Source organism: Channa argus, chromosome 17 (assembly GCF_033026475.1).
Source record: "Channa argus isolate prfri chromosome 17, Channa argus male v1.0, whole genome shotgun sequence".
NCBI classification, from domain to species: Eukaryota; Metazoa; Chordata; class Actinopteri; order Anabantiformes; family Channidae; genus Channa; species Channa argus.
In genome coordinates this window covers 19,002,678-19,018,412 of record NC_090213.1, presented here as the reverse complement: position 1 = coordinate 19,018,412, position 15,735 = coordinate 19,002,678, and the positions used below count along the sequence as shown (strand labels likewise).

The window sequence follows — 15,735 nt, the reverse complement described above, 5'->3', positions numbered from 1 at the left end:
CATTTCATCAGAGACTATATAACAGGCAAACAATGGACACATACTGTATGTATGTAACCGATTTTACAGCAGGATCACTGTGGTGCATATGAAGCTGTGCAGTCACCTTGTAAAAAATGCAAATGTAATGTAAAAATATTTTTAAAAGATGAACTGCCAGAGGTACTGTAGAGTTATTCTGTAGTTGTCAGTGTCTTGTAATTTATGATTATTGTCAGTGGTGATCCTAGAGTCTGTTGGGGCCCTAGGCAAAAATGTATGCATCATAAAACCGCTATGCTTAAGATATGGAAAATACAATAAAATACACACCCATAGCACAATAACTTACAGTAATACACCGTACTAGTAGTAGTATTGTGTCCAAAATTCTTTGCATCTAAATTTCATAACTTGGCCTTCATAGCTTGACAATTAGCTTAGTCAGACACTGCTTTCATCATTTTACTATAGCAAAAGTAAAGTCCAAGTTAGCTGATTTGATCATTTGCAGCCTGCTAGCTAAGCTAACAAGTTGGTCTGGACAAGTTGGACTGCTGGTGACTCCAACACAGCTGGACACATTAGGATGCTCTGGTAACTTAGTTAGCCAAGTTATCTAATGTTAAATGTCAAAGTAAACTAAAGAAACTATGTGATACCAGTGAGGTTCTGTTATTCAACCGTCTCTTCACCACAATTACAGCTACACTAAAACTATTTGGTATTTAATCATCATCTCCCCATCGCCACTTACCACTATCTTCTTGTTTTCTTCTTCTGCTCCTCTTTTGTCTTCTTTTTTCCACTCCCAGAATGATAACTCCTCTTCATTTTCATCAGCTGATTTTCGTTGTTTCATTAGACTTGATTGATTACACCAATTCATGGGCTACTTGCAATAAAGTGAGAGACAGGGCCCTTTTTAGGGACGTCTGTGATTGTTGGGGGTCATTGCAAACTTTGCACACAGTTATTGCTGTACATAGACTAACTTTTGTTAGCCCTCGGGGGTCCCCTACCCGCCTGGGGTCCCCTACCAGCCTGGGGTTCCAAGCAGTTGCCTGCCTTTGCCGGCTGGCAATAATAATAATTAATGTGATGAGTAACTTGGTTTAAGTTTTATTTTAATCTTATTTAACCTACAAAACCTACTGTACTAATTGTAAACCCGGACCTCAAGTATTTGGATAGAGAAGCTCTGGAAAAATCAGGTGGAAATGAAAGCACTTGAACGTGTCCGATATTTTTTTTAAACAATACTATGAGTTAAATAAGTATCTTATTTATTTTAGCAGATACAAAATAGTAAAGAATTAAGATTAGCCCAAATTATGATTCAGGCATCTATAGTTGTTTCCATCACTGATGTTTTCTTGAGTGCTTGCTCTCGAAAACAACAACCCATTCAGGTCTGCAATCTTTTCCATCCGCTGTGCTCTGCCAATGAAAACAGAACTCTTCCGCATATTCCTACGCACTTAAATCTATTTAAAAAAAAAAAAAAAAAACATATTTCTGCTCCTTCTTGCACTTGCATCTCATTTTAGTTTGTCCTTGACTTAGATTTTTGCTTGCCTTGTACCTCACTTGTAAGTCGCTTTGGATTCCACTGAAGTAGAATACACTAGACATAGTATTTAAGCAGGTTTCAGCATGATTGTCTGATGCCATATACCAGAAGTAGCAATGTACCATATTTTTCAAGAAGGTTATATTTGTAAGCAAAAGATGACTGTTTAATTTCTTCCCCTGAAAATGGTTTTAGTCAATTGGTTTTAGGTTCTGCCTAAGAGAAATTCTGTGCTGTAAAAGTAATTCTCCAACATTGACTGGGCCCATGAGGAGAAAGCAGCTATGTCATAATTCTTCTCCTCTGTGTTTGCCTTTTGTTCTTTCTGCCTCTCACCAGTAGAGCATTGAGGCTCTTTAGCTGAATCAAGAACATGTGTAAACCCCCTCCACACACATGCAAACTGTAGACCACTCATACAAATGTTTTGTTTTTTTTTGTCTTTGCAGTGGTCCTGAAGTTTACACTATGCTCTAAGAACATACTAAAACCAACAATGCAGTGATTTATTTATTTATTTTAAATGTGATTGTGTAAAGTTGCTGCTTTGAGCAAACCAGCTTCAAATCTGGCAGTATTATAAAATAGTTCAAAATTTAGAATAGACATTTCTACTGACTGCATTGTCATGTTTTATGAAATGCCTATTTAACTTTGGATAGTTGATGCTTAATTGATATACAGTAAATACTTAAAATATGGAAAGTATGGAGTTCCCTGGGAGCCAAATGGTTACAGTGCTTGCCACTGAACTGCAGTGTCCCAAGGTTCAAGTCCAGTTAGGGACCTTCGTTGCATGTCCTAACTTTCTTTTATACCTCACGGGCGGCTATAGCTCAGTTGGTTAGGCAGTGTCTCTGGGCAAGACACTGAACCCCTAACAGCCCATTCCCCCTCCCCAGCTGTGCAGTGCCGGTCCAAGCCTGGTAGAAATTGGGGAGGGTCGCGTCAGGAAGGGTTTGGTGGTCTGTTTAATGGGTCGATGACAGTCACATAGTGAACTGTACCAACTGCACACTGTTGGACAATATGGGAAATAGAATTTATCACAATTTTTTTTTCATCAGTTACTTTTAACAATTATCACAATATAACCAAAGACCATATTTATTTACTTAAAAATGCAGACACTTATTAACTTAAGGAGTTTGTTACTGGTCTTGCTTTTATTTTCTTGTTAAACATACAGAAACCTTTACCGACAAGCTACCAATGATCTGTCGACATGTTATTCCTCACAAACAAAGCTGATCCCTGTGACCCAGGAGACAGCAGTTACTTTTATGTTTGCACAGACATATTCCTAATTTCTCACCTGTTTTTTTCTCTCCCTCCTATGTAGGTTTTTATGCAAGAATACAAGTTCTCCTCATCTCCTCATTAAGCTTTTTGTCGCCAAACTTGTAGGAATCAGCTGCTTAAGCAATTAGCAACTAGTTTAACAAGTCTTCTCTTCTCTTTGTCAGCCATCATGCTCTGCACATTAAGCATCAAGGCTCTTTAGTAATACGGAGATTAAGGCATAGTCAAGATTCTGGCTCACAATAAATTAAAAACCTAAGAATTATTCACTAAAGCTTAGCATCACTGATAACTACGGGTTACCAGCATTTGTACTACAAAAACTGTGTTGTGGAAAACTTCCACAGAGAAATGTAGCCAATGGAAACGTGTATGAGATGTCCAGTGTCCACTGTGTAGTTATTATTTTCAATGTAGAATATGATCATATGTAATAGCACAGCTGTGTAACACCAGCAAACAGGCTGAGTTTATCATAGTAGGGTGCCAAAACAGCTGCTACAGTAAAAGTGGGTTTGATTGCAGTAGTTTATTTGCACTAACAAGGACAAATTCACCTGAGTCAAGCCAAGTGGTTTCTTACATTGTTTGTGCTTAACGAATGCCACGGAAATCAATCGGTTGTTCTTATGGATGTAGGTTGGTTTATCCCCCAATACATCCCTGCACACAACTCACATCTGTGAGCAGAAACAATCTGGAGTCAGATGTAAAATATCAGATGAGGTGCTACTGTAACTAAAATCAGCTTCCTTCCACTGATCAAAATTCAATTATATATGTAGATGCTGTTATAACGTTATTTCATCTACTGCTGTAGAGTGCTAACATACGTGCTGATGAAGGTTGTGTGTTCTTATGTATTTATGCTCTGTGACATAAACTCTGACGCTAAATGTTTCAGAACTTTTTGTCAGCATGTTAAATTTTTTGGGGCAAATGCAGGAGACTGTATAGTTATGTAAAACACCTACTAAAACTGCAGTAACTCTATTGCTAAAATGTATCTGTGCAAATATTTACATGGAAATTTGTTCATCCCAGATAATTTAATTAAAGTTCACTGTGTTTTACATATTTATTATTATTATTATTATTATTATTATTATTATTATTATTACTTTCACACAATGATGTCACTGGAACCTCTTATCGTTACGCTTTTCCATACTTCCATACTTGGAAGATACTTTTAAATACATAACAAAATGGATGTTCTCTGAGCCTTCCACCTAGGCCACCTAATAATTATGTTACCAAGTAACAGTATAGGGGCATAATTGTAATAATTTTTGCTAACCTGCATATTATCTAAGGTTTTTACATTGACATACATACTGTTTTCATAAAAAAGAAGCCTGGAAAAGTCTGACTTGTGTTTTTGTTTGTGCTTTGAAACGGAGTTCCTGCTTTTTTATCACCCTGCTTTTCCCTCACTCTATAGTTTGTAATCTGCCCGCATTTTAAAAAAAAATTGTAAAATCTTTCAGCCATGCTAGTTAGTTTCTAAACCTGCTGGTGTATGGATTCAGAGAGACATGGATTCTTATTATTAAGCTAATCAAACTGATTAGCTCTTTGTCTGTACCTTAAACTCTGGATGATAGTTGTAATGGATATTTCTTCTCTTGTTGTCTTGTCATGTTGTCCATTATTTCCCTTTGTTTGTTGGTTTTATATTAAGAAAGTAGCGCCACATAGCATGTGCCTCTAACTGCCTGAAGCTATTTTACATTAGAAAATCTAAATCCAAATACATAAATTATAAAGCGAATAACTACCCAATGAATGAATATCTAAACCACATAACATTCAGGTCCAGTGCTTGTTTTCATATCAGGTTTTTCCCTACTCTTGAAAATCTTGGTTTTTGCAAAGCCCCTTAAGCCAAATGATTTTAAAAAGGTGAACCCCCAACAGCCCATCCCCATCCCCAGCTGTGCAGTGCCGGTCCAAGCCCAGTAGAAATTGGGGAGGGTTGCGTCAGGAAGGGCATCCGCTGTAAAAAAACAACTGTGACAAATAAACATGCGGACAATGATGAACTCACGGGATAAGCCGAAAGGACAATGATGATGATAATAATAATAATAATAATAATAATAGTAATTGTATTAGAATAAATGTAAAAACAAAAGAAAAATATTTTATTAGTTGCAAAAAATAAAATATAAGGAGAAGGTACTTCATCTCAAACAGAAAGGAAGTAATGAATGACCCATCGATCAGAAATCTGTATTCGGACTAAAGTTTGTCTGATTAGTGTTTGTAGGTTTTACATTAATGATCATGCATCTGCATCTGTCAAAAATGGCAGGTCTTACAACTTGTAAGCCAAGTGCATTCAAAATGTGGGTTATTTGTGTTTTGTCAGATAGTGGGGGGGCGACAATACAGCAAAAGTAGACATTGTGATAGACCTACTTCAACGAACTGAGCTATATAAGATTCCTTAAACCAAGCAAAATTTTATCCTTATGTCATGTTATGTATATATAGTCTGAGCCAGTCCTCCCTTTGTGTCTGTCTTTAGGTTGTTGTGCCATATATTCCTCGCCCGACTGTCTGTATTATTACTAATATGTTATTAAGGATCTTTGACAAATGAGTTGAAGAGTTGAGACTTGACAAATATGAGATATCAAAAAATTGCAAATTGGAAGAAATTCTAAAGACAAAAGCCTGATAGCCAGTCGTGTGGAATATGTATAAGTAGCATTATTAGGTAGATGTTGCATTATATAGAATAAAAAAGGTTTCCAAAAAAGATTTTGTTGTAATTGTTATAATAGATATTCATTACCCACTCAAGTTTACCAAGCAGAGACCGGAGGAAAGATTTTTTGTTTATAATAGTACATCTGGCAGAACATTCTGGACCTGTTATGTACCTATAATCACAGTTTGGAACATCCTTCAGGCTGACTTTTATATATGTATTCAATCTCAAAGACACAAAACAATGAAATGCAAGATCCTTAATGCCAAAAGAGTAAGCATCTGAAAACCATAGTAAGCTGGGTTTTGATGTAAAGTATTTTTTTCTTCCTGTGTCTTTATGTCCATGTAGTGAACAGAGTATCTGCCAGGCACGAGCCGCTGTAATGGTGTATGATGATGCCAATAAGAAGTGGGTTCCAGCTGGTGGTTCCACTGGCTTCAGCAGAGTCCACATCTACCACCACACAGGAAACAATGCCTTCCGTGTAGTGGGACGCAAGATTCAAGATCACCAGGTTAGTGAATAAACATCATTCCTTTAAATTATTTTTTGGTGATTTATGTAGTAGTCAATGTACAAATGCTGCAGAGGATGGACATTTCTATTTAAAGTGGAAGGTTGAATATGCACTCTTTTAATTTATATAGTCAAAGACTAGAAAGTCTTCCTCTGCATTGAATTTTCAGTTCAAACATAGTGGTACTAGATTTTCAGAATTGCAATTACATATGCATTTAATGCCTCAACATTAATATTGTCAGTGTGCTTTAAGAACACATTGGCCACTAACCTTTTGTTTTCTAATGAATTAATTAGTTAAAACTTACGGTCATTTTTGTCCCAAGCAGCAGTCAAAATGTACAGAAAAAAACCACCTCAACAAAACAAACAATATAACTGAAACTTCTGCAATAAAAAGAAAAAAGGTAATTTCTTTAATTATGGTAAATAGTCACTTATATAGCGCTTTTATCCAAAGCGCTTTAGAATGTTGATTCCCATTCACCCATTCACACATACACTCACACACCAGTGGTGGTGGCTGCCATGCAAGGTGCTCACCTGACCCACCGGGAGCAACTTGGGGTTCAGTGTCTTGCCCAAGGACACTTTGACTTGTAGCCGGGAGCAGGGATCAAACCACTGACCCTGTGGTCTATGGTCAACTACCTTACCAACTGAGCTACAGCCGCCCATATTAGGAGTGCATAAATAGTTACACAAGGCACAATATTGACACACTTTAAAAGTTTTTGCACAGTCAACTAATAAAAATGTTCTTACATCATCAGAATTAACAAAATTAGTCAAGCAAATGTATATAAACAAGTATAGTGAAATAATGGAAATTATATTGGTGCAAAAGTTTGCATCCCCTATTATAAATTGATTAAAACTAGCCTAAAATAATTTCTTATAAAGGGACATTTGACTTAAATTAATGTGCATTAAATATCATGTTGATGAAAAAAAAAAAAATCTCTTTACTGTTTATGTCATTTCAAAATAAGACTTAAGATTCTGACTTTTGCACCCAACTGTATCATGAAAAGCCCCAAGAGTAAATTCAGCCAAAGAAGACAAAGACATTTAATATATCATAGACATAAAACGTGTACTTATAAAGTATAACTATTGGAATGAGGGCCTGAATTTGCATTTTGCTTTTATCCTTATGTTTCTTCAGATTTGTGTGCATGCAAAGCCAATAGTATTCCAGCAATGGAACGCTGAACATTTTCATAATGAAATAATGGTCCAGAGCTCACAGAAATGCCACACATTGGTGAAAGTGTGATCTCATCCACTAATAAGAAACTTTGGATACAGAGAAAAGGAAGAGGAAGTGACTGGCTTGACCGGCTGTGTTTGTGTTCGCTGCTCAAACACATACAGCTCCGGCCTGATTGTCAGTTTATGTGACACTGAGCCTCATAAGATGCACATTTCCTCTGTGTTTTATTCATTGCCATCTACACTAAGCATCTAGTGTTACACTGGCTCAATTCCTTCTCACATTCATTGGCTGCTTGTTCTATTACCTAGTCCATCAATAGTAAAAGAACATGTCTGCAAATACCTTCCCGCCTGCCAGAGGCTCGTTATAATAATCGCAGAAATTGATGCTAGATTACTTCCAGCCAGGTTGAAATATTTTTACAGGCGCTAGAGCTTGTTTTCTATAAACTAGCAGATACAGTACTGGTTTTAGTACTTTTAGACTAAGACTTTACACTAAAAAATGTAGTGCCTTCTGGAGAAAATAGTACCTTTTTTTTTTTTTTTGAAGGCTCACTTCAGGACACTTTAATCTCTCTTTTGTGGTTCCTGAAATCGTAATTAACCACAGAGCTCAGTAAGATAAGCTTTTGACCATGAGGTCCCTGTTGAGGAGTGTTTTGGATTCATTCTCGTACCACAGACACAGCGATTATGTGATTAGCCTGCATTTCCCCTTTTTTGAAATTTTAGCCACATCAGTTGAACAGTCACAAAATTGTGTGTGCATGTGTTTGTGTGTATGTGGTTGCGTGCACATCTTATACAACAACCCAATTTCATGGTTCCAAACATTTGTTGATTACAAACCTTCGGTTAAAAATGCTTTTTAAATTGTGTCTATAGAGGATGATTAAGTGTAGACAGGTGAATATGTGGGTAAATGTTCTCTTTCTACAACAATGAATGTGTTCATACTTTCACGAGCCCAACTCTCATCCGTGTTATCTCACTCTGACACTGTAGTGGGCGATGTGTACCAATCCACAACATCACAGAGGAAAGAGCTGTAGAAGAAGTAGGCAGGCAAAGCTCAATATGACACTACTGTGCCAGAACTTTATGAGCCAGATCGACAAGGTGATATGTTGTACCTCGAGGCAGAATTTAGGAAATCAAGAGGCACGCGACACACCCACACGGTCCCACGCATCAGTTATAGTGTTGCAACTGCAGAGTCTTCCAGTTTCCATAAAAAGGATGACGCAGGTTTAAGTGTCATGCCTGAGAAAGGATATGGTTGACCGACTGAGACCAGCCTGGCAGCATGTCACATTCATACCAAAATGTTACTATGAGTTATATTGTCATGGTGACTGTTAACAGTGTTAGGAATATATACATTTCTAATTAAAGGGACTTCCATAAGCCCTGTGTTTAGTTGTCTTTCCTCCTGTCATTGGCATCCCAGGTGGTAATAAATTGTGCCATACCCAAAGGACTGAAGTACAACCAGGCGACGCAGACTTTCCACCAGTGGCGTGATGCAAGACAGGTCTACGGCCTCAACTTTGGCAGCAAAGAGGATGCCAACGTGTTTGCCAGTGCCATGATGCATGCCTTGGAGGTGCTCAACTCCCAGGACACAGGTAAAGTTGCCTTTTAATGGTTTTCGTTTTCAACAGCACTTTACCATATTATCTTTCTTTGAGATCTACAGTAATGCATGTGTAGTAACTTTTGCTTATCTCTACAAAACACCATTTGCAAAAATAGTTGGGTTACATCTTTCTTAATGAATAAACACATCAGCCTGCTCCACAGGGTGACACTAAATTTTAGTGTGTGTGCATTTTTAAAAATACTTTAAATATAGAAAATGACTTGCGTATGCACCATTGCTGAAATTCTATCAAATTTGGCAGCTGTTGATGTTAAGACTTGCCTACAAGTCAAAGAGAGGAAGCTCTACCACAGGACATGTGTGCATTATTTAAAAATGCAGGATAACTAAAGACGTCTGTTAACAATGAAAAAGTTTTGTGTGAACAAGAGCTACTAATGAGTTTACTAGTGTAGAGTGAATTGTCTTAATGCATCTCAGGAGACAAGCGAGAGGAGATACTACATGCAATTTAACAGTCCTGACTTTGCTTAATCAAAACTTTCATTCATGGTTGGCAGGCAGTTTAAGGTCGGCAGCTCCTGGTAACAACATCAGTAAATGGGATGATTCATTATTTCAGTGTTAGTGAGTGTGATTGCTCTTGTATTTGGCAATTATAAGGATTTTACAAAACCTGTAATTCAGCATGGACATAGGCATAAAAGGAACAGTAGTAAGATTTTATATATATATATATATATATATATATATATATATATATATATATATATATATATATATATATATATATATATATATATATATATATAGTGTGTGTGTGTGTGTGTTGAAATCTCGTAGCCCAATCTAATTCTCCCACAAATATTTGTAGGCTTCAGTGGTACACCATGACCTTGGCTCTAAAACATGGTCTCATTATGTAGCGTCGTCCTTTGGCAGTGAATCTACATTTGCCTGCCTGTGGGGTGGCATGAGAGGGGGAGGAGGGAAGTGAAGGAGAGCTTTGTTACCCAGATGGGCCTGTGTTTGTGCATGTTTTGTGTTCAGATTTATTCTCCCAGCAAGATCACTACGCTTAAGCTACTATGTTTGATGCTGCAGATTTCTCTATACTGTTAAATCTCCTCCTTTCCCGCTTTTTATTTTAGGAACAGAGGAACAGAAGTTAAGTGGATCTTTGTCTTTGTCTCTTCTTAGAAGTAAACACTCCCTAGATCAGGTCACTGACTCATAGTGTATTTTAAAGGTTAGATGGCTACTTTGAAGCAGCTTTTGAAGAAATCAACATGTTGATAACACCATTGAGGTAAAAACACACATCAGTTGTTAAATCATTATTAAAAGCTTCCTCTATTTACACAGCGCATATCACCACATACAGTATGTGGATGTCTAAAATGAGTGATATGACTCTGACACTCTAGTATGTGGCAGGAGTTTAACAAGCACTGAATGAGTGATTAAGGGTGAACCCTGTGTTGGGGATTGTCAGGACCACAGATGACTATGTCTGAAATGACGCCAGCTAAACCAGCTGTCAGGACAGAAATACAGTAAGAAAAACTGTGGGGCAAAAGGCAGATTAACCATTGTAAAAATAGGAATGCTGATGAAAATGGACAGACAAGGAGGCAAAAGAGAAAATATAGAATAGGAGTGAAGTAGCTGAAGTAGCACTAGAAAACAATTATGTTTAATAAATGTTGATTGCAGTTCTGCAGTTTTCTCTGATTTTAATCAGCAGACCAGTTTGAGAACTTCGCCTGTTTTACCCTTGGTTCGGTTTTCTTTTAAACATAGAAAAAAAACATGCAAAACCAAAATGCATCATGAAAAATCCCACAAGCATTTTCTTGTCCGCTAGCTTGGATTCTGGTTGAAAGAATCTGCAGTGGTAACAGTAAACATTAAACACTAAATGCATGAAATCATGTTGTGTAGCGTTGAAGAATCCTATGAGTAAATTCCTATGAAACATGGAACAACTGCACAATAAGCATCTGGTCATAACTGTGGTAATTATCTGGGCAATCAGCAACAAGTCCAAGCATTGCAACTGATGCTGAATGCACTTCGTAAAACAAGTTGAGCAACAGTTTGGGGCTGGATTGAGATTGGATCACCTTTTCTCCAAAAACCACACCAGAGTTTGTTTGGTACCAGTCTGAGACCAAATCCAGTAAACTATCACGGCGTAGAGGTTTTGGTCCACTTCCAAGTGCGATTGGTCTTTTCCATCCTGTGCAAAGGAGAAGATGGAGCGGAATTTGATTAAGCTAGACTAAAAAAGCGCTCGTCTCTGTTCCACTTCTTTGAAGAGTGAAGCCGGAGCCAAAGATTGTTTATCAGCGATGATCCTCCACTCTGTAACTTTGCTGTACAAGTATAGGTGAGCATTTCTGTAGTTCAAGTAAATGTAAGAGCAGCACATGTCTTCACTTTAGAGGACTCCCTCGTGTCAGTTTTACAATAATTTAAGCTTTTAAACATTTGTGATCTAGAACCTAAAGTTTTGACTTGTGTCAGATTGAGTAAGACGCAGCTGTTAAGTGTGTCAGATTAACGAACACTCACTGGACTTCCTGAGCAGCTTGACATGCTCTACAAATAAAGGCAGTCACGTAGTAGCTCATTTTACAGTTTATTCTTCTTTAAAGTTCAGTTTGACCTGGAAAACAAGAAGAGTCTGTCTTTATTATTTAAAGGCTTTCATGGGAAATTAGGACATGTAGTTTCTATGTTGCAAATACTTGGGTGACATGAAAAAACCTAGTGAGCGTGTGTTTGTTTGTGTGTGTGCGTGTCTGCTCATATCTGCTCGTGCGTCAGTCAGCTATTGAACAAAGCACAGAATAGTTGCCATGTTAAGTAAACAAGTTCATGTGGTGAATCATGCGGGCACATGTGTTACGGACAGCTCAATCATTTGATAAGTCTTGGAAGTATTTCACACCAAATTCATCACCTGGACTTACGTCACTAGAAACCAACTTCATCTACACTTCATTGCTGTGTGCCAGGTCTGAAGGAGACCAGGCCTTGTCCTCTGACTCGGGGTAAAGTGACGTGGTTTCAAAACTGTGAGCTCACATACACAGACAAGTGGAGATCCAGTCAGGCACGCTTTTATCTGTCTCTCTCTTTTCTCCTAAAAAGGTGAAAGTAGACCGAGATGCAAGGCTGAGATCAGGAAAAGGAGGGATGGGTCACAAGCTGCTGGGAGTCTGTCTTTGTTGTGGTCTGGTCAGTAATCTGCTTCTGTGAGGTCACAGCAGAGAGTGGGACAGAAAGAGGAAAGAAATGAGATGAAGAGAAATTCACACATATAAACTGGAGTGATCTCTAAAAGTTGGACTAGTGGTTATAATGGATAGATTTTTGTCTAAATGTGATTAAAACTTTTTTTTTTTTTTTTTTAATAAATACATTTTGGAAAGAAATTAATTTTCATTATAAAAGATAACACTGATAGACTTAAGCATATTAGGCCAGTTAATCCACCTTCCCAGGAGCTTTGAAACATAGCCTTTTTATATAGTACAAGGTTTTAGAAAAACAAAGCTACCTACAGGCCGAACCTGTGTTGTCATATCACATGGGTGTGAGTGAGGACAGCTCAGTGGTTATAAAAGCACTTTGTATTGATGCCGGAGGTATGTGACAACTGTCTGCCTTAACTATTACAACTAAATACCTAACCCTGCCTCTAACCCTGACCCACTCTAATTCTAGTCTTAACCCTGATCTTAAAGTGGTGCCAACAACCCAAAATTACTGTGACCCTGACAGTTCAAAGCACTGCAGTCTGAAAAAACACATGCAAATAGACGAAACACAAGCCAAAAAAACCCCAAAACATAAACAAGTCGACAACAGAGGTGCAACATTAAGAAACACGCTGCATTAAACAACCACGCAACAAAATGATCGAATGTGCCACAAAAGCCACAACACAACCAAATTAAGAAAAGCGCTGCAAAGCCAGAACACAGTGGAAATGGCTCCGTGAGCAACTTAAAAATAAATTTACAAATCTAAATGTCTGTCACTTTTTAGTGAGTTTTTGGTCTATTCATCCTCTTGAGTTTTTTTTATTTGTTTTTATTTTATTGATTTAAGGTTTTAGTGTATGAAATGTCAAACAATAGTAGCGTAAACTATGTCTAACACTCAAAGATATTCAACTAGTGTTGATGTCAAAACCAAGTCCAATGTTTTTAAAAGTTATATAAGTAAAGGTATATAAAGTATAAAAACATAAATACATTGATCAGCGAAACAAATTCTAACAAATTCTCCCCTAGAAGCACCACTTCTAAATCTTTTATTCACGTAAAAGTACTGAGCACATTTGTATATTCCTACATTCTCCATTTAGTCATTTGGCATTTGCTTTTATCCAAAGCGATTTGCAGGTTTGCGTTAAAGATCTCTCTCATTACCGCAGAGATGTCAGAGAGAAAGAAACATTTAGCGATTTAACACCAACGTTTAGCGAATCATAGAGGTTAATAGAGCTAACAATTAAACATAAAATGAGTCCTTAAAGTGCCCTTGCCAGACTAGCAGAAGCTAATTCTCTGATCTGTTTGTCTGGACAGCCAGACTCCAAGTTGGCAGCAGCTTGTCTCTACGGAGATGTGTGAAAAGTTGCTAACTGGTGATCATCATTTATTTTCAGTCTCTATTGCTCCCTGCCAACAGCGCACCATGTGGCTCTTGTTCTTGTGAAACCTTTGTAGGGGAGGAGGGGTTGAAACCTGAGAGAGCTCAAGGTGCAGAGTGGTAGAGACACACAGAGGGATTCTTCATCCATATTCCATAGAAACAGCTGACGTACCCTGGCCAGAAAGGGTCTGTTTTTGCAGGTCACGTAGGGGAAGACACGGTGTAAACACTTTGGGGGTAAAACACCTCCTCCAATCATGCATCATTTCAGTCAGGCATGTGTTTGTGGATCATGATAGAGCATAACCCCACCCCCCCACACACACCCTCCCCCCAAATAACCATTCCATCTGTCTGCCTGCTCCACTTTTCTGTTTCTTGATGAGCTCATAGTCTCTGGCATCAATATGTAGTTTGGCATGCTGGCATAGTACACACTCCGACACAGCTGGACAATAGCGGAGAGTGACTTAGACAATTGAAAGGCAAGAGATACATATGGTTTTGTGAGGGGGTGAAAAAAGAGCCAAAGAAGTGTTAAAACAGAACAGGTAAGAGGAAGGAGAAAAGTTGTGTGCTACAGGACAGAGCGAAGTGGAAGAAGAAAGGAAGGATAACTCAAAGGGAGGGGTCAGAGTTCCCACAGCTTTTTTTTTTTTGTATATTTTCTGACTACTGCTGCTATTCAGCCTAAGGTCCCATTACAGTGGTATCCGCAGACATGCCTGCTGCAGCGAGGTTTCACAGATTCTCCCAGGATCAACAGAAGATCAGCCGTGTTCAAATCATCCTCAGGAGTGAGTAGTCAACCTGACAGATTGTTAGAGGGAAGAATTGCCCTGTAGATATTACAACATTATACTGCATCTGCTTTCTTGCCTGTTTTCTCCTTCATTGTAAATGACAGGAATGGAAGTGGATGGGCATCGTTTCTAAATTGCATTGCGTTAAATGTATTTCGGAAAAACTTGTTACTTAATCAGCAGATGGTTGAAAACACTTTTGAGTTATTTAACAAAATGTCAAACTTTGCCCTAGTTTTGTTACTTGAATATTATTTGTTACTTATTTGTTGAGTTGAGAGTTCAATATATTTTGGGTTTTAGACACATTTCTTATAAAATTAGAAGTGTAAAGACATTAGTTTGGGGAAGAATTGCAATTTTACCTATTATCTGATACTTTATAAACTACAAGACTGATTGTTGATTGATTAATAATGAAATTATTAATTGATTACTTTTAGCAGCCCTGGTAGCATCAATACTGTAAAAAGAGCAGGATCAGAAATGTACTAATCCGATTAAGTATAGATTTTGAGTCACTGTTTGTATGATATTTGTTTCTGCCCCATCCTGTAGTCTGCGGTGAATATCACACGTACATGTATTTTACCACTGCTTCCTTGCTTAAGTAATTACATAAGAGAAGAATCCATTAGTGTTTGTTTTTAACTGTTTGGTTTCACTCGCCTCTGACACATTTACCCGGAAGCGAGGCCACTGTGGAGACATCCCCTGATAGGCTCCAGAGCCATTCTGTAATGTCATTGGCTTAGCTGTGCTGTCGTTGTCATGTAGCAACAGTGTAGAAAAGCCTGGAGGGAGAAGTGACCATAGTTGCCACGGTTTCCTGATCTTTGAAGGAAAAGAACAAGTTTAATATATGTGAGCTACAACACAAACGTGGCTTTGTGTTTGGTATTGGTGTGTACTGTGTCTGTAGGCAAGTCTGCTGCAAAAAGCAAAAAAAAACAAAAAACAAAACAGAATTGCAATTTGCTAATGGAGCAGCAATGAAGGCTTTTAGGTTCCTAATGTACAAATGTTGTTATATACAAATCAGAGGAGAAACCTGAGCCTAATTGATTGAAAGCTTAGCTTTCTTATCTTGTGTAGAATATGCACTTGGCAACACGCCTGATTTCAAAGCCAAAACGGTTTGCAAGATCATTGGCACAGCGCGCACCTTTACCTAAATCTCAAAGTTCCACAACTTTTCTAAAAGAGGAAGTAAACAATACAAAAAGTGATCAGCCATATCAAATTTTGGCAATCATGAGTCTATTTTAGTTGAGACAAATAAAAAGACACACCACACTACTTTACTCAGGCTCACTATCTAGCTTATCTTAGCCATCACATA

At 37.9% G+C, this 15,735-nt stretch overlaps 1 protein-coding gene across 10 annotated transcripts in view; it reads left to right on the top strand.

Moving 5' to 3' along the window:
- Window positions 1-15,735, top strand: part of enah (ENAH actin regulator) — a 115,423-nt gene that overhangs the window by 59,880 nt on the left and 39,808 nt on the right. For 9 of the 10 annotated variants that reach the window (XM_067481866.1, XM_067481864.1, XM_067481872.1 and 6 more), the window contains exons 2-3: window positions 5,925-6,090; window positions 8,767-8,944. In XM_067481866.1, coding sequence (XP_067337967.1) covers window positions 5,925-6,090; window positions 8,767-8,944 — 344 coding nt within the window. Of the gene's footprint in view, window positions 1-5,924; window positions 6,091-8,766; window positions 8,945-13,935; window positions 14,388-15,735 lie in introns of those variants that run through there. The other variant, XM_067481869.1, reaches the window with a different exon arrangement.